The sequence below is a fragment of the Kwoniella botswanensis genome, chromosome 1 (assembly GCF_036426115.1).
Source record: "Kwoniella botswanensis chromosome 1, complete sequence".
Classification (NCBI taxonomy): Eukaryota; Fungi; Basidiomycota; class Tremellomycetes; order Tremellales; family Cryptococcaceae; genus Kwoniella; species Kwoniella botswanensis.
In genome coordinates, this window is record NC_088599.1 from 2,310,296 (window position 1) to 2,328,370 (window position 18,075).

The following is an 18,075-nucleotide window of genomic DNA, read 5'->3' on the forward strand; positions in this document are numbered from 1 at the left end:
TATTCGTTACTATTTACTAAACGCTCTCGCATCCAAAAGTTCTTTTCACCTTCCAACTCGTCACTCTCACACCAACCAGCAGAGCAATCCAACATCCTAAATCAACTATCAATAGTGTAACACCCGATAACATAAATCTAGGAGCGAAAACTTTCCAAACCATTAAGTGCCTTCTTAACCATGCTGATGTTATCGCGCTGGAGAACGTAATGAGGGTATGATAAATCAGAAATCCAAGGATCAATTGTAAGACATGCGTCAAGATCGGTTGTTTAGCTCCTTGTCCTCCTGCGGATGACGAGGGGATAGGAGATATATTCCATAAAGCCAATAAAGGGATCGCCATCGCCGAAAGGAAAAATGGTCCCCAAGTATTTATGATGACCAACAAAGGTGATATCGGATAAGTGACGGTGTTGAATCCTATGAAAGCGGATTTCCATTGAATTGAGGAAAGGACAGCTTGATGTCCCGTTGAATAAAATCCTAAAAACCCACTTAATACCAACGGGACTAAATCGGTGAATGATGGTCGGACAATCGTAGTTGAGTTATCAATTCCATCGAAACCACCTGGTCCTTGGCTAGCGGAATTATTGAAGTTGGCAGTGGCGAAAGATTGTTGTAAGACGATAGCGTCTCTTCTTGTATCTACCAATTCCAGATAAACCAGTTGACCCACCAACAAGGCAGATAAGACTAATTGACCCATTGGCTGATTGGTCAAGTGAACCAAAGTGAATGGAATAATGTAAAACAGGATATAAGTTGATCCGTAGGAATTAGCAAATCCCAGTACGCTGATTTGAGATTCACCAGTCGATTGATCAATCTTCTTCTCCACCGTTATACATAATGGTGATATCAACCATATGTAAGGTAATGCACCGAGATTGATACCGATTGATATACGGGCTAACCAGATTTTCAGGAATCCCGCTGTAGATATTGCTGATGGAGTTAATCCTATTGAGTCGGAATTATACTCTAGGTATTCCAATACCCAATGAGCAGAGTTGAGAACCAAGATTCCTCTCCATAGGTATCCTAGGAAGAAGGGTGCAGATCCAGCTAGGGATTTAGATCGACTGAGGGTTATACCGATCGCTCGAGGCAGTTGCAATGCCAATGGAATGACGGCTAGTACGACCCAACGAGGTGATACAGGTGTATTGCCAGAGTAGAAGGTTACTCGACAATACGGTTGTTGTTCTTCTCTACAGACTGTTATCGTACTTGATAATCTGACGATGATGGCGTATGCGAGAGATAGACCGATGATTTTGATCCGCATATCTGCTGTTGGAGCTGAAAGGGCTTTGATGAGGTATATGATTGGGATGGTAGTGAGAAGGAAGAGGACTATCCGGTCCTCCCACATTATAAATGAGTTGGAAGCGAAGGAAATCGCATGAGCGAAGAGGAGGATAGGTCCAATATATCGATTGATAGAGAATGTCTGTGGAAGGGAGAATTTAAGGAGAAGAGGAAAGATGATAACGATCTCGGAAACGATAACAGAGGCGATGACGAATACTTTGATAGCTGTTGATGGTTGAGCGGTATATATACCTGCTAAAGTCCCGACGATAGATCCGATGATACCTGCAGCGGTAAAAGACGTTTCGAGAGCGAGTCGAGCGTAAACGTCCCAGTTGGTACTGTTGTTCCTCACTCCTACGTACAACGCAATGAGTGTCAGGACACTTAATCCTAAAATCAGTGAACCAATCAGGATGAGTGGAAGTGAGAATTGAGCCCATAATGCTCTGAGGTGTCGGAGAGCCAATAAAGAGTAGTGTCGGTGATGGTTGATGGAGTCCTGTTGAGCCTGATGGTCCGATGGTTTAGTTGATGCTTCGGCAGCAGCAGCTTTGCCCTTTCTAATCCAGTCTGCTACCTTGCCGACACCTGCCGAAGCGTGATCCGATATTTCTGGCGCAGTGCCTTCGCTCGAATCGATAGTATCCAAAGTAGCTCTGGCTTTACTCCATGATCCTTGTAAAGCCGATTTCAAAGATCCATCACCGTAGGCACTAAGATAACGATCGATTTGCTCCGCATTGGCTCTGGTTGCAGCTTCCAACGTCGATAAATCTCTGGAGAAACACTCGGGTATAATTGTTCCAAGGTTGTTATATGGTATTGGTATACCTAGAAGAAGCGATAAGGTCGGTACCAGGTCGATTTGGTTGATATGTCTGAGGGGTACTGCCGAGTTTGGGAAAGTATAATATGGCCATGAGTTGGTTATACTTTCTTCTACTGGTTTTCCCTTCAAAGGTTTAGATTTCGAGTACAACCACATGGCAGAGGAAGTTTCCAGCTCCGAATCACCCCCGTGATTGCCTTTATCGTCCATGCCGTGATCGCCCAACAACACTAACAGCGTATCATCATCTAACAAATCGACAATTTGACGTAAGACTTGATCCATTTGAGCTAATTTTGTTTTCATCGTTTCTACATTAGGTCCAACTCTATGTCCTACATGATCTACACCTAAGAAATGACCTATCAGAACATCCCATCTACTTTGATTGGCTGGTTGAAGGTACGGAAAGATATTCTCGATCACCCCTTCATCTACCGTATGTAGATCTTCAACATTGAACGAATCGTATGGATGAGAAAGGTTGAAAGAGTCCGGAAATAGGTTCACCCAAGTATCGTCACCCATAAATCCTATTGTTCTGTTAGCATTTAAGAGTTGTTTGATCAAGGAATCTTCTTCTATGGCGGTAGAAGCGAAATTAGAGCTGATATCGATGAAAGTAGGTAAAGAGCCGGTGGTTATTCCCTTGATACGTTGCATGGTAGCTGTGGGTGGGTCAGAAAACGAGTTGAATATGAGCGAATGATCAGGTTGAGAAGCTGATAATTCAGATGGTAAAGTGAGGATACCATGATGATAAGGTGATTTGGGTGATGGATAATGAGGAGAGATGAAATCGGTTCGTAAGGCGTCGATCACCAATATAACAGCTTTGGAGTGTGTTGCAGGTAATGGCGCGGGAGAAGAGGGTGTATATGAAGGTGATACGTGAGGTATAGTAAGCCGGGTGAGGAGGAAGCCTTTTGTGAAGATGTATAGACCGATGACGTGAAGAGAGGTTATATAGAGAAGTAGGAGGGTTGCCAGATTCCACCTTGAGAGGTTGCGCAGCCATGAGCTGGAACGTATCTGCTTGGGATTCCTCGGAGTCGCCGATGCAGGCTTCTCCTCAACCTGTGAGGAAGCTGGCCCGGACATGTCGCCTTACTATTGAAGCAAGGGAGCATCAGTAAGCGAGATACAGTGCAGCACGATACATCAGACTTGGACATACCTGGCCAATACGTCTCCGAGGTCTGCTGTTATCTTCAATCTATTCCTGCTATGAGATAGGGCTCAAGCAGATATGTCTGACCTGCCGGTGGCTTCTTTTCAAGCTGAGCGGCTTTGATCTAGGATACACCTTGTGTCGTGTTAAGCCAGAGTGAATGAATGAGGACTATATGATTGTTTCTGAAATTTCTGATTATTTCACTAAAACGACGTGGACTATGGTGTGTGCCTGGATTCCCACTTTGACGTGATCCAAACTGCAACTGCCCATACATACACCCGGTCCGACGCTTGACAACCCCCTCCCATCTTTTGGCTTTTTCTTCTTTCATGTCTCTTCTTCTGCCCCCTCCTCATCACGAGTCATAACCTGATACGACAACATGTCAGGAAGAGCAGCAGGAGGTCCTGTTGCGCAGCCAGCTGATCCAGCTCGGCAACAAGGTAACAACGATAAGATATGGGGTGTAGTCCGCTCAGTAGCAATGTTTGTCGCTGTCCAAGCTGGTGAGTGATCACCTCAGTCCTTCATTTATAATAATGTAGCTGACACCAGTTGCTCTCGTCTAGCCATGAAATATGGTATGCAATATGTAAGCTACCCCTCTCGCGGTATATGCGATGAAAACAAACACTGACGGAGACTTTGTAGATGGGCATGGGCGGTAACAAGTCGCCTTCTCCCCCTGCTCCTTCTCCAGCTGGGACCACTGCCGGACCGGCATCGACTCCCGTCGCTGTACCTCAAGGATCTCAACTAGCTACGCCAGCTTGGGATCTGGGTACACCCCTCTCCATGCTGTTGTACACATCCACCTCCCCCTCTGGTCGAGATGTCGACCTGGATCATCCACTCGTTCAATGGGATGGTCTCACATACGGAGAATGGAAAGACGAGAGAGAAGCGGATCTCATCCTCGATGTTCCAGAAAGTGTATGGGCACATAATGGAAGTTGGTACATGGATGTAGTGCTTGTGAAAGGTGGTGGTACACCTGTAGGTAAAGGTCCGGGAAACGTCTCGGCATATAGGAAACGTGCGTATTGACCTTCTTCTTTCCAGACCTGTTTTTACGTACTCTATTGGTGACAGAGCTGATAAATTCTTTACCATACTAGAACTCACTCGATTCTTCCCCAAGAGACGAATCAGGAAAGAAAAGAAACTCATCGGTAACAAGGAAGAAGACGAGGAAGACCTGGAAGATCCTGTGGAACAATCTGGTCCGGCACCCATCGTCGCTCATTGGTCTAACAACCTGACTTTGACTATCGTCGCTTCAGGTGGCGAAGTCAACTTTGGTCAGCTTTCGCCTGTAGCTCAACCATTTTATACTATCCAATCTTCTTTGGAAGACCCTACAAAGAAAGTATATCCTCCACCTATCTATCCCAACGACTTCTGGATAATGAAAGAATCCTTATACGTGATCAACGAAACTACCAAGACGCTTCCTCTACACGTCACGTACCATGCTATCTCAGCTATGAAATTCAACGTTTTCAGCGCTTTGACCGCGTCGTTCGAACAAGCTGCTCAACAACAAGGAGGAGGCGGAATGGAATTCGACGAGATCAAACGAACTCTCACAGAAACCTCGCCTTGGTTGTTGATCACAACTGCGATCGTCACCGTCTTACATACCTTGTTTGAATTCTTGGCGTTCTCAAGTGATGTTAGCCATTGGAGGAAAAAGGATAAAGATTTAGTGGGAGTATCGTTGAATACCATTTTGACGAATTGCTTCGTCCAATTGGTCATCTTGCTGTATCTCCATGACAGTTCAGAAGAGACTTCGTTCATGATCCTGTTTGGACAAGGAATGTAAGTTGATTCAATTGGCTTGTTATCTACACAACATACGATGGCTGATATCACTTTTCAATCATTTAGTGGTCTCCTCATTGAAGCTTGGAAAATTACGAAAGGTAAGCTGATTGTCGCGGAATTGGATCGAAAGCTGGAGCTGACAGTCGGTTTGTGATGATCAGTCACCAACATCCGAATCAGACCTGCCCCTACGTCAATCTTTGGTTACACAGTACAATTCGAAGGTGCGTTGATATGATGTCGGATCTCCCTCCACCTACATCATTGCTAATTCCTCTGGCTATAGATAAACGAGAACTTAGTGAAGACGAGAAGAAAACCCAAGAATACGACGCTCTCGCTTTCCGACTTGTGTCCTACGGCGCTATCCCATTATTGGCAGGTTATACCGTTTATTCTCGTAAGTCAGCTCGAAGATTCAAGTAGATCGTCTAGCTGATTCAAATTCGATTTCATAGTTCTTTACCTGTATGTCCAACGTTCCTACGAATCATACCGTAGTAGCGTCAACATTTTAGCTGACAAGACACTCTTACGCAGAACTCATCGAGGATGGTACTCTTTCATCGTGACTACGCTTGCTCAAGCTATTTACATGTTCGGTTTCGTCCAGCTTGTTCCTCAATTGATCATTAATTATAAGTTGAAGAGTGTAGCTCATATGCCGTAAGTATCTAACGTCCACATACACAACATCCTATGCTGACAGTATGCGTGCAATTCGTAGGATGAAAGCTATGATGTACAAGACTCGTGAGCTGTCGTTTGATGTTGCATGACGAATATAGCCCGCTGACCAATTGTCTGCAGTATCAACCGTTGTCGACGATTTCTTCGCGTTCTGTATCAGGATGCCCTGGCTACATAGGTTGGCCTGTTTCCGGTGAGTCATGTTGTGTGAGAGGAACGACAGACAGTAGCTCATAATATGTATTTGCATGGTAGAGACGATGTCGTCTTCCTCATATTACTTTACCAACGATGGATCTACCGAGTCGACTACTCTCGTGTCAACGAGTATGGTCAGGTCAACGAGGGTATGGTAGAGGATGTTGGTAAGCCCGGTGAGAAGGAGAAGGAGACGAAGAAGAACAAGTAGGCGGGGAAAGGATCAGCTCGATGTGGTCTTGCTGTGGTAAGGACGCGGTTCGTCGTCATAAGAGATCAGTTGCCGAGCGGGGCAATTAAAGACGATCGGAGGTGTGAATAGATATGAAGGGGGATATTTCACTAAAAACATTTGCTGTAGTCGTCGGAGTTGACTATGTGTCTTGTCTGAGGATTCTACAACAATTAAAACAATTGTTACTTATATGACATATACATGCAATATATATGGGTCAAGGTATTATCCGTGTCTTGCTAGACAGTCCGTACCCCTTTCTGAATTCTCTGCCTCGATACTCATTTTGTAAAAGTACTATTTACCATCTCTACTCTTCTTGAATTCTTCTATCCACCTCTTCTCTACCTCACCCTTGGGCAACACAACAAAACTCATCAAACCATCTTTCAACACTATTCCAGCTTTCTCCACTCCATCTTTCTGATTCTGATCTCTTTTAGCTTTCCGTATAATCTCCCTCAACGTCAACTCTTTACCGACTTTCAATAATCTCTTTTGTGAAGTTTCGACATATATAACCAGGTTATCCACGTAATATTCTTTCTTTTCATCCCATTCCGCAGGGGGTACCTCGACCTTTGAAGGGGATTGGGGGAACATGACATTCAGCTGATCTAGGAAAGAAGTGTTTTCCTGGAAAGAAGTTATAAAATCCGATTGACCGTATTGGGGGTATAACAAGAATACGGGGAATATCAGGGGAGTATCAATTGATATACTTTCTTCCCATTGATCTTCTATGTATTCTGATGGATCGAAATGGACAGGTGGGGAATTATCAGGTGGGTTTGGAGTTTTCACATTAATCAACCCTCTTTGATTAACCGCTCTTTCCAATAATCCTTTAATAACTTGTTCTTTCCTTATTCTTTTTATCCTATCTTCATCCCTTTTCTGTCCATCGACCACTTTCTTCTCTAACCCATCCCACAAACTTATATCTTCGCCTACGATTTTTCCATCTTGAATTTCCTTTTTAGCTCTGGTTATAACATCCAAAGCTTCTTTCCACCTTTCGAGAGCTATCAAGCTATTACTAACTCTATACATAGCTTTGATCAACGGTTTATCACTATCCCACTTCTCCGTCGTATACAATGCAATAATCGTTCCTACATCCTTCAAAACGGATTTATGATTTTTCAATAAGAGATTACTCTGAGCTCGATTGTTCAATAAGGTGATTTTCAGCTTTAGGTCTTTAGGGTTGGAATCCAGTCCGGAGGTATAGGCTTTGACAGCTTCGCTATAGGATTTTTGAAGGTGGAGCTCGTTGCCGTGATTCTTGAAATTGGTGGCTATTTCTATATGGGTTGAATAGGGGATGGTATCAGTAATTGTCATATAACTCAAAAATGCTAGACCGTATCTATAGACAATATACACTTTCCCCCAATATCGCTCTCGAGTCTGACCCCGCCCTCGACCCCATGATACTCTCAGACCACGTACAGTGTCTAGATCATAACCAACTCACCATCACCTTCACCCTCGAAGACCAACGTCCTAAGAGCCTCCAAGACATCATTCGTCTCTCCATCCTTCGGAGTCTCCTTCATGAATATCGGTGTGGATTCCAGGACAGCCTCGAAATCTTTATATCCATATTCCTTCTTTTTCTCAGGTCCTATACCTGGACCTTTTACTGATCCCGATGCTGAGGCGGTACTGTACGAATGAAGGAGGGTATCGAGTAGGTCATCTTGCTGAGGTTGGGATTGAGCCATCTTGAGTAGTCCTACTTAGTCCAACGATGATGCTATTGGTATTGATGTTATGAATGATGGGTGATGTCTGATCACGTATTTCGTTCAGTTCCGTTCAATTCAGTCAGTCGACTTCAAGTAGTGGTGATAGATAGTTGGGGGTATATAAGATGGAATGTTAGAGAAATACAAAAACAAATCGATGATTTTTTTTTTGCATGTTCTGGTCAACCTCCACTTAGTGACCACATTTCAATGTTCACTGTTCATATTCAACACTCGATGTAAATGTCACATGGATGAATTGATGCCAGTGTTCAAGCAGGATTACATGCACAGTAGAGCGCAGGAAGCGCCATTTCGTACATGGTACATTGTACATAGATGCTACAAGGTGGGGGAATTATAAGCAATAAAATTCTAATCGAAGAGCAAGAGGTATCGACAGATCCAAGAGTATAATCATACACCAATAAGCAAACAGAATGGACAAATACAGGTACAAAAACAAATACATCAAATCAATCAACCCAAATCTCTCCGGTGAGTGAAATATACCAATTCCTCACCTCACTTCTCCGGTAAGATAGGATCTGCCAAAACCAAATTGCTACTCCCAGCACCACTGGCACCACCTTTACCAGCCTCCTTATCATTTGGAGATTCATCTTCATCCGCAAATAAGACTCTAGCAGCCATACCCAAACTCGGCCTGTCATCTTCTTGGGAATGTACTGTCTTCATAGGTGATGGTGAATGAGCGAGAAACATCATCAATTCCGCAGCATTCTTATCTTCTTCTCTCGTCCCTGTTCCCCCACCCCCAACTGTACCCGGCGTGCCCGTTGAACTTCCACTATCCGGTATTTTATGTCGAGTATGTGAATTGGGTGTTTTCGTATTTATACTTATACTTGTCGTCCTACCTATCCCTCCCTTCGGTGTGGGTAATTTCAATGGCGAAGCAGATGGTATGGTAGGTGAAGTAGATCTATCTCTCTTGAACGCTTCAGGTATAGGTAAAGAATGTGAAGAAAGTAAAAATGGAGCTGCCAAAGCCGACGAAGATCCGGTGGACGATTCTCCGAAGCCATCATCCGATAATCCACCTGAAGATAACATATGAGTTAAAGCCTTGGCAGCATCGACATCTTGACTTGTAGTCGTAGCTACAACTTTCCTGTTAATGTAATTCGAATTTGAATGCGAATACGATCTCTTCTTTTTCGGTATCCCAGTCGATTTGGGATTTTCATCAAACTTGTATCGTAACGGTGAAGATGGACTTGCAAAACCATTCTTATGACCAGCCGAGGTGGAAGATGAGCCGATCGAACTTGATGCTCTTCTATGTACACTCCCATTGGGGTGTTTCTGTCGATGCGGACTTAGAGGTAGACCCAATCCATTCAATCGACTATTCGTATATGCATCGTGATCATCCGTCCTCGAGCGTTTCTTCGGACTGGATGGTGACGGCGGATAACGCCCGTGTGAAGGTGGTGGTAAGGGTTGCCATAGGACGTCGATCAATTGCCATGGTCTAGAAGGTGATGGCGGCTCGTAAGGTATTGTCGATGTTCTACTTGGCGAGGCGACGATAGGTGAGGCAGGTAGTAAAGATGGTTGTCGATTGCGTTGGGGTGTAGGAGGAGGTAATTTCTGGAGGGGACAGCATAAGATGGTCAGTACCGACCATGGTCGAACACACCAATGATAGACTCACTGTCTCAATCTCCTTGATGGACATATCTTTCCATCCATTCGTAGCTTTTATCGAAGCTAATTCCAAACGTTGTTGAAGTGCTTGCATTTTCTATATCACAATACCGATCAAATTCAGTTTGACAAAACATACCAAATACATGTTGTTAAAGAAAAACTCACCTTCTCCATCTCCATCTTCTTCAAGAATCTATCGACGTCAACTCCGACACCTTTTCCATTCCCAACATCATCACCGTTTCCTTCCATGATCACCTCATCAGGATTATTCTGACTGTTCTCCACCAACGTCATCGAGCCTGATCCTGAGCCAGAACCTAATGCAGACCTAGGTGAACTCGCACTTGCACTTGCACTTGCGCTGGCAGAAGCACTGGCAGATGGAGATGAAGGTGTGATTTCCCTTGATATCATCTGTATATCTTCGCCGTCTCTCGACGAAGCAGTCAATGGGATCGGTTGAAGTGGTTGAGGTGTTTTGGGTGCTGGGGACGTATGAGACGAGGGTGTGGAAGATGTCGTGAGAGGGAGTATGGCTGACATGTCGACTTGCTTGTTTGAAAACGATCTACCTCTCTTCTAATCAGACTGTCTATCCAAATTCGATAATGGTGGCAATCCGTCCGAATAATCTTGCGATGATGGACAGACCGACAAGCACGATTAAGCTACGAAAGACACCAGAACAACGCGTTGCTAACTTGTGCTGAGTTGGTCGATACTATGGCGTCGTATGTATATGTGTGTGCATATATGTGTGTGAACCTGGAACCTGACGAAATATCGTTTTGCCGTTCTTCTATATGGACACGCGTTGAGATGATCTTCACTCTTTTACCTGACTTCGCTCTCTCTTGATGATCGCACTGACAACTTCCAGGTGACTGTTACACTGATTGAGATACAGACTATGACAATATATGATGACTGATGGATAGGTTAACAAGTGATGCCAAAAACTAGTAGCGCACTTCAGTCGTAAGTGTCATCATGCGTAATCGCGCTTTGCCATTATTGCTCTAACTTAGTCGCGTCGTTGTAGAGAGAGAGGTAGCTTAACTCGAGTGAAAAAAATTCTACGTAACATTCCTTATTCAGGTAACTTGTTGATCATCCCTAAGCTTACTCGTACTTCAAGTTACCACAGACGGACATGTGCAATGAATCGCTGAATCCTTAAAAGGGTTTCGGAATTAGGGTAGACCAAAGTACAGAATGTCTCGGGTGGAAGACACTGTTGATACAACAAGAAGAAATGCATCCGCAAACCACGAGCACCTCTTGTATACAGGAGTGTGCATGATGAACACAACTGAGCAGGATGCGAGGGATTGCAGGTCAAGGGCACGCGGTGATATCAGTCCACTTCGGTCAATGGCAGCAAGACGACCACTAAGCTAACTCATGATGAATGGTATACATGCAATTGTTTATTAAATTCGTTCCAATGACCTCTACTTTACCTATAAACCCATATAAAATGAATGAAAGAGAGGAGATCATGTCATGCTTCTGAGATTATATCTTTTGCATATAGAAGCAAACCTATTTCGCCTTTTCTGGATGCTGACAACTCGTTATTGGCGATTTTGCATCATTGGATGAAGGGTAAGTTGGTGTATTGTGTGTTGTATATCGTATTCTTGACAATTGAGCACTTCGTCTTGCCAAGTGTTATATTTCAATCTATCTAATCTGTCTTCTGTTGTCTAGTAAAACCGATCAATGATGTATCTCGCCCAATGGTTCAGCTTTGATCTCTGTATAATCAATCGTGCTATCCTTCTCTTCATCCAATTCAGCTACCAATGCTCTACACATACACATAGACATAAACAAATCGTCAGTTAGATGTACGTTTACTTTATGTTGTGTTATCGACTCACACATTATCCCCTTTTATCATATACAGACCTAATGGGATCATTTCCACACCTTGATCTAATGAATATTCCCTCTCTACGCAATCTGCTAGTATCAAGTTGGTCCGAGGGTCGCAACCTTTGAGTTTACCCTACGGGCACAAAATAATGTCAGCCGTCGGTTTGAATGTTTAATTTTGGATATAATGCATGTATGTAACACCGCAAGGAAGTAGTAAGACTTGAAGTTGATGTTCTTGATGATAAAGAGCCTCGGTGTCTCATGTATCCCTCATACAGGGGTAGAGGACATTCGATGTGGGAGATCGTGATTCTTACTCACCACTATTATACGACCATCGTAGAGGATGACTTGGACGAGGTCTATCAATACCAAAATCTCCTCGCATCAGCTTTGTCCCATCATTCAACAAAGATGTATGACGGAAGCTCACGATCAACATAACTCTCTATAGAAGCCATTCTTCTTCTCCCTACTTTCTCGCTCCTTGGGGCGGTCTAGGCGTGGGTGAAGGAAGGAAGGACGTGGGACGTAGGTTGATCCGATGAATTCTCGTCTTGATTTCGAATCCTTTTGATCCTTCTTGTGGAGGTTATCGCTTACTTCCTTCTATATCGGATCGTATTCTAACTTCCAGTCCGAGATCTCTGTCCACTACCCTGTCTTTGAGTCGTTATGTACGTATGAGGAAAGAGAACAAGATGGTCAGTATGAAACATCCTGCATGATCCCATTATCCAGGCGCGTCTGCATGTTGAGTGGATAACCCCGCATATTGCCGGATTAGGCGTATGCTGGATGCTGGATGCTGGATGCTGGATGCAGTGAGACCCTGAGTGAGTGATGGACATAGGTGCGCAGCCTGTCACAACTCCTAACCCCGTACCGTACAAAACAACCAACACCTCAACTCCCTTACTTTTCACCACATCCAATATCCAATCCAGCTGTCAATCATAACCATAATCCTAAATCCCATCACTACCTCCCACTCACACTCTTTACCATCCTACCTTCCTCACCTTCATCTGCACCACCATCCTCACCAACAACACCAAAAATCACAACAGGAAGTATACCGTATAGCTCACCGTGACCAAACACCACCGACACATCGCTCAAGCCCCCTCCTCAATCTCTCTTCTCGGTCCCCTTTGAATCCCATCCCATCTCAAACTTTTCCTTCCTCCTTCATACCCATAACCAAACCGATACATCATGGCCACGACGCACGTTATAGGATCGTCCAACCCCGGTGCCCACCTCACTTCCTCTGGCAGCCATTCATCAAGTTCGAGTAATATCGTAGGTGTACATTACAGAGTAGGCAAGAAGATTGGTGAAGGTTCTTTCGGTGTGATCTTTGAGGGTGAGTCAGAACAAACCCTCTACATAGACGTCTGTCTATCAGTGAGATATAATGCTGACTCCTCTTGTGATAGGTACAAACTTGTTAAACTCTCAAACAGTCGCTATAAAATTCGTTAGTCCCTTCTCCTTCCTTTCTACAAGTTGATAATATCTTATCTGATATTGGTGGTATTGATACAATAGGAACCGCGTAAATCTGATGCACCTCAATTACGAGATGAGTATAGAAGTTATAAGATATTATCAGGTTGTCGTATGTTGATTCTCCTTCGGATCAAAGCTTTGACCACTCGGGTGGGTCAAAATCCTGAATAGAATGCTAACTTTTTCCTGTTCACCTAGTGGGTATCCCCCAAGTGTACTATTTCGGACAGGAAGGTCTCCACAATATACTTGTGATTGATCTATTGGGTCCATCGCTGGAAGATCTCTTTGATATGTGTGGAAGGAAGTTCTCGGTGAAAACTTGTTGTATGACTGCTAAACAGATGGTAAGTTTCCTTTCCCCTTTCCACCGGGTCGGTCTGTGCGCGACCACCTTACCGAGATGTATACATCCTAAACTTGATTTGTTCTACTACAGTTGTCCAGAGTTCAGACTATTCATGAGAAGAACTTGATTTATAGAGATATCAAACCTGACAATTTCCTGATTGGACGTCCGGGGACGAAAGGGGCGAATACTATACATGTCGTTGATTTTGGTATGGCAAAGCAATACAGGGATCCAAAGACGTGAGTGATGGGTCTCCTTCCTAGTCAAGCTGTACTAATGTCCTATGGTGATCTATATAGCAAACAACATATCCCATACCGAGAGAGAAAGAGTTTGAGTGGAACGGCTAGATATATGAGCATAAACACTCATTTAGGTCGAGGTGAGTCTCACGTTGACATCGGGAGGTCAGTGCTGATATATTATCCTCTTAGAACAATCCCGTCGAGATGATCTGGAAGCTCTAGGCCACGTCTTCTTCTATTTCCTCCGAGGAGGACTTCCATGGCAAGGTCTTAAAGCTGCTACCAACAAGCAGAAGTACGAGAAGATCGGAGAGAAGAAGCAGACTACCCCCATTGCAGAGTTGGTAGAGGGATATCCTAGTCAGTAATCTTGCCTGCCTTTTTTTTCGGCGGACATCATAGCTGACGAGTCTATTTCCAGACGAGTTCTCGATCTACCTCAACTACGTAAGGAAGTTGACGTTTGACGAAACACCCGATTATGATTTCTTGAGGGGATTGTTCGATTTGGCATTACAAAATATCGGAGATCAAGATGATGGGATGTACGACTGGATGTTGCTCAACGGTGGTAAAGGATGGGAGATGAACGGAAGACAAAGTGCCGCTCAGGCCGAGGTATCGAGACATAATACTCGAACGAGAGATAGGGAGTATAGGGATAGAGTAGACAAGTTGAGGAATGGTTCAGCGGGTGGTCAACCATCACCATTGTAAGTATCCTTGAACCTCTTTTGACGAAGATAAACTTGGTTGACTGATGATATATAGGAAACAAAGGAAATCTGGGGCTGGATCTGGATTACCCAACGCGTCAAACCAAGCTATCATCGGTGTATCTGCTCCATCACCTTTACCTCAATCTAGAAGACAATCACAACAAGGTAATGGAAATGGTAACACCGGTGGTGGAGGTGGATCAGCTCATCCATTCGCTTCTGCCAACGCTTTACATCCCGATCGAAATGATTCTTACGATCCTTCCAACGTCGCTATACCCTCTCAAGCGGGATTGCAAGCTATCTCACCTATGCATGTCAATTCCCGACCTGGAAACACGGCCGCGAACAGCCAGCAAGTGGGAGGCGAGGGTGATTACGGGAATGGAAGGGCGGATAAGGGAGGTAATGGGTTTATCAAGCTGTTGACTTGTGGTTGTTTCCGTTAGAAATGGGAGGTGAGTCAAACCTGTTGGTGTATATAGTATACAGTCTTACTGATGTATCTCGGATAGATCAGTAAAACTGTTACACATCATCCAGAAAAATACTTCCATTGGGAAAGAGTACACTACACTCCAGCCTATTCTCGTTGTTCCATGACTAAATCCCCAAAAGATCAAAAGATATTGCATTCGACTTTTCGTCTCTTCTTACTCTTACTACTACTACTACTACTACTTTGTAATACTTTTCTGCCATTGTTTATGCTTGTTCGTTCCATTCCACCCGATATACCAACATCTCATTTCTTGATAACAAAGATTCTGCTTGACTGGCATTTTAGATTTGATTCCAACATCCAACCACCTGAAGTTAGATAAATATATATATCCCATTTTAATTATATTCACATGATTATGATGATGTAGTTTTGCTTGTTTCCCTTGTTATTGCTATTCGGTTTCTTTAGTACAAGGCTTTGATTTTAATGACTCACATACAGTACGCAATAATGTATGGGTATGAGTATGAAATGGATATATATACCCGCTGTCCTGTATCATGCTGTGTTTCAGGTCGGTTTCTGGTACGACGCGTCATAGCACGATGGAATGGTAAGTTGGTACCTTAGCTGGTCATCCTTCGATTTCGATATTTTTGAATTTATTGTCGTTTGTTCTTGTTCTTCTTTACATTGAACCATTTGCCACCATAATGACTATCCCATTCTTCTCCCCTTCAACGCCTTTTGGTCCTTTCCAACCCCTCCACGAACACGCCATCGCCAACGCAAAGAGTATATCATGGGATAATTGGTATTACCTCTTTGTCATTCCTCTTGTACCGCTCTATATCCAGGCTTTGCTTCTGCGGTATGAAGGGACCAGGTATTATAGGATTGCCGTGGGGCTTGTGGGTATAACGTTGTTGGGGAGAGCAGTAGTTGGATATAGGTTTACTCGTAGGTTCATGCCTGCATTGTTTGCATCAATACACATCTTATCTTTCAATTACCTAATGGAATCGAAACAAACCGACCGATCATCCTTCTCTACTATCAGCCTGAAGTACAAGATTTACTGACTACATTTCTCTAATCGATCTGCAGAACCATGGTTCAACGCACTCAACAACGGCATAGGTATCGGAGTGATGCATATCATAGCTCGATATTTAGAATTTGGATTCATAGACGGACCTTTGGTCGATAGGTATTTCGAAGCTAAAGGTAGACATCCCTTGATAGGCGCAATGGACGTAGCTATCAACGCGAGGTGGATAGGTTTAGGTGCGATTGATTTAGATCATAAAGGCAAGGTTGATCCTGGACATATTCACCTCAATAACGGTAACGGCAATGGACATATATCACCTTCGAAAGATGATACAGATGTGATAGATGGAGGATTGGAATTTTCAAATACCCATCAAACCATACCGAATATGGAAGAAGGTGGAAGAACCAAAGAAAGTTGGTTGCTCTGGCCTACCGTTAGACGTACGCGATCACAGGCTGTCGTACGACATGGTTATCTGGCACTCAGGAATTACGCGATATTCGATACTGCTTTATATCTTATAAGGTACTTTGGACAAACCACCATCGGAGCGGATCATCCGATCCCCAACGCTCTATATAGATTCTCTCATGAGAATCGATTTATCATCCTGCCTTGTCTGAAAGGATTTGTCAAACAAGAACACTTGATCGCCCCGTGGTACATCGTCGAAATCGTTACTTCCATTAGCGTCGCTGTTGGCGTATGGCTAGGTATATCATCAGGATATCATCTGATAGGAGCGATACTTGTTGGAACGGGATTGTGGGAGACGGAATCGTGGGAAGTAGATCTATTCGATTCGCCTTTGTTGGCTGATAGTCTTTTGGATCTTTGGGGTAGGAGATGGCATCAGTTTTTCAGGGTGAGTCATCTTTCATCTAATCTATCACAGTCTCTGTCTCCATCTATATCTCAGCGCTATATCTTCCTTTTCTTCGTATGCTTCTCAACTCTTCTTCGTAAAGCCAATGACAAGTTTCATGGAACATCACTGACCCCTCCGTTCCCCACACAGCACCACTTCATCCTCTACTCCACCCTCATCCTCCGTCTATTCCATCTCCCCGTCAATTCTGGATCCACACTTTTCCTTTCCTTCATCCTTTCCGGCCTTATGCACTCGATAGGTCAATTCACTATGAACCCCCATCCACCCCTATTACCCATTTTCCTCATGTTCCCCTTGAGTGGTCTGGGATGTTCGTTAGAAATTGCTTTCAAGAGAATGACAGGTAAGAAAGTTGGTGGGTTCTATGGGAGGATATGGGCGTGGACAGCGATGCTGGCTATTGGTAGATTGGGGACGAAAGCTTGGTTGGAATCTGGTGTTGGGGGCAGTTATCTGACACCTCCGGGCGTTGGGGAATGGTTGGTCAAGAATCTGGTAGAACCGTATCTTATTGGGAAGGTGTAGGATCTGATCATATGGAGGTGAAGAGAATAGTGGAAGGGTGAATCTCATGTACATATACATAATTCTTATAATTCTGTCCATAGCACAGCATACTCGTATAGAATAATCATACTTCATAGCTCACTCGGATCGGAATAGATTATACTATGACAATCATATCATCCGGGATGTATATCATAATGTATATAGCTGTGATACCTTCGATCTGTGGCTGTAGTCCGATATCAAGTCTTGAGTATCATTTTCATCTTGTCGTCAAAGGAAGATTGCTCGATATGTTGGATCAACATCACATCATGGTGAACACCGAAATTTCTTTGATTCGGATACCGATCGGACCGGAGATCACTTGCCCCCATTGCATCGCACAGATCATCTTCAACTCGGATGAATATTTGACAGTGAACAAACAGATTGTAAGGATACAGTCACATCGAGCTCATTACTAAGCAAGTACCTTTCTTTCATCCTAGTCTGGTCCGATATGAGGTGCAAAGTCATGAGGGATGGCAGGATGTTACCTCTATGGGATGTGACCAAGCTTGCTTTGCTCATCCTTCACTATGTGATCACCTCGCACTGACCTCCTTCCGGTATTGATGTTGACGCTATGTCCTCTTCTTTGGGTTTCTTAGACTGGTAATTAGGATATAATGATACAAGATGAGAGGAGCAAGAACAGTCAAGGTGTAAACTCTATTCATCTTGTCACTTGACTACCATCA

General features: G+C 43.8%; 7 protein-coding genes across 7 annotated transcripts; 3 read left to right on the plus strand and 4 right to left on the minus strand.

The window, feature by feature from the left end:
- Positions 1-16: 16 nt before the first annotated feature.
- L199_000893 (uncharacterized protein) lies at positions 17-3,253 on the minus strand (the record flags this gene model as incomplete). The annotated part of the gene is made up of 1 exon (XM_064886651.1): positions 17-3,253. The coding sequence occupies one exon, from the start codon at positions 3,251-3,253 to the stop codon at positions 17-19; it is 3,237 nt and encodes a 1,078-aa protein (XP_064742723.1).
- Positions 3,254-3,711: 458 nt separating this feature from the next.
- L199_000894 (uncharacterized protein) lies at positions 3,712-6,258 on the plus strand (the record flags this gene model as incomplete). The annotated part of the gene is made up of 11 exons (XM_064886652.1): positions 3,712-3,835; positions 3,899-3,921; positions 3,981-4,365; positions 4,448-5,153; positions 5,223-5,257; positions 5,321-5,383; positions 5,446-5,559; positions 5,678-5,825; positions 5,887-5,912; positions 5,970-6,042; positions 6,105-6,258. The coding sequence occupies 11 exons, from the start codon at positions 3,712-3,714 to the stop codon at positions 6,256-6,258; spliced, it is 1,851 nt and encodes a 616-aa protein (XP_064742724.1).
- Positions 6,259-6,579: 321 nt separating this feature from the next.
- L199_000895 (uncharacterized protein) lies at positions 6,580-8,012 on the minus strand (the record flags this gene model as incomplete). The annotated part of the gene is made up of 2 exons (XM_064886653.1): positions 6,580-7,589; positions 7,763-8,012. 2 exons carry the CDS (start codon positions 8,010-8,012, stop codon positions 6,580-6,582), a joined length of 1,260 nt encoding a protein of 419 aa, XP_064742725.1.
- A 549-nt stretch (positions 8,013-8,561) lies between these two features.
- On the minus strand, positions 8,562-10,259 carry L199_000896 (uncharacterized protein; the record flags this gene model as incomplete). Its single annotated transcript, XM_064886654.1, has 3 exons — positions 8,562-9,653; positions 9,718-9,807; positions 9,879-10,259. The coding sequence occupies 3 exons, from the start codon at positions 10,257-10,259 to the stop codon at positions 8,562-8,564; spliced, it is 1,563 nt and encodes a 520-aa protein (XP_064742726.1).
- Positions 10,260-11,438: 1,179 nt separating this feature from the next.
- On the minus strand, positions 11,439-12,061 carry L199_000897 (uncharacterized protein; the record flags this gene model as incomplete). The annotated part of the gene is made up of 4 exons (XM_064886655.1): positions 11,439-11,529; positions 11,603-11,730; positions 11,922-11,962; positions 12,034-12,061. The coding sequence occupies 4 exons, from the start codon at positions 12,059-12,061 to the stop codon at positions 11,439-11,441; spliced, it is 288 nt and encodes a 95-aa protein (XP_064742727.1).
- A 757-nt stretch (positions 12,062-12,818) lies between these two features.
- Positions 12,819-14,880, plus strand: L199_000898 (uncharacterized protein; the record flags this gene model as incomplete). Its single annotated transcript, XM_064886656.1, has 9 exons — positions 12,819-12,969; positions 13,043-13,083; positions 13,155-13,224; positions 13,314-13,462; positions 13,555-13,706; positions 13,767-13,849; positions 13,902-14,072; positions 14,134-14,425; positions 14,484-14,880. 9 exons carry the CDS (start codon positions 12,819-12,821, stop codon positions 14,878-14,880), a joined length of 1,506 nt encoding a protein of 501 aa, XP_064742728.1.
- A 709-nt stretch (positions 14,881-15,589) lies between these two features.
- Positions 15,590-17,350, plus strand: L199_000899 (uncharacterized protein; the record flags this gene model as incomplete). Its single annotated transcript, XM_064886657.1, has 3 exons — positions 15,590-15,836; positions 15,984-16,798; positions 16,952-17,350. 3 exons carry the CDS (start codon positions 15,590-15,592, stop codon positions 17,348-17,350), a joined length of 1,461 nt encoding a protein of 486 aa, XP_064742729.1.
- Positions 17,351-18,075: the final 725 nt, after the last annotated feature.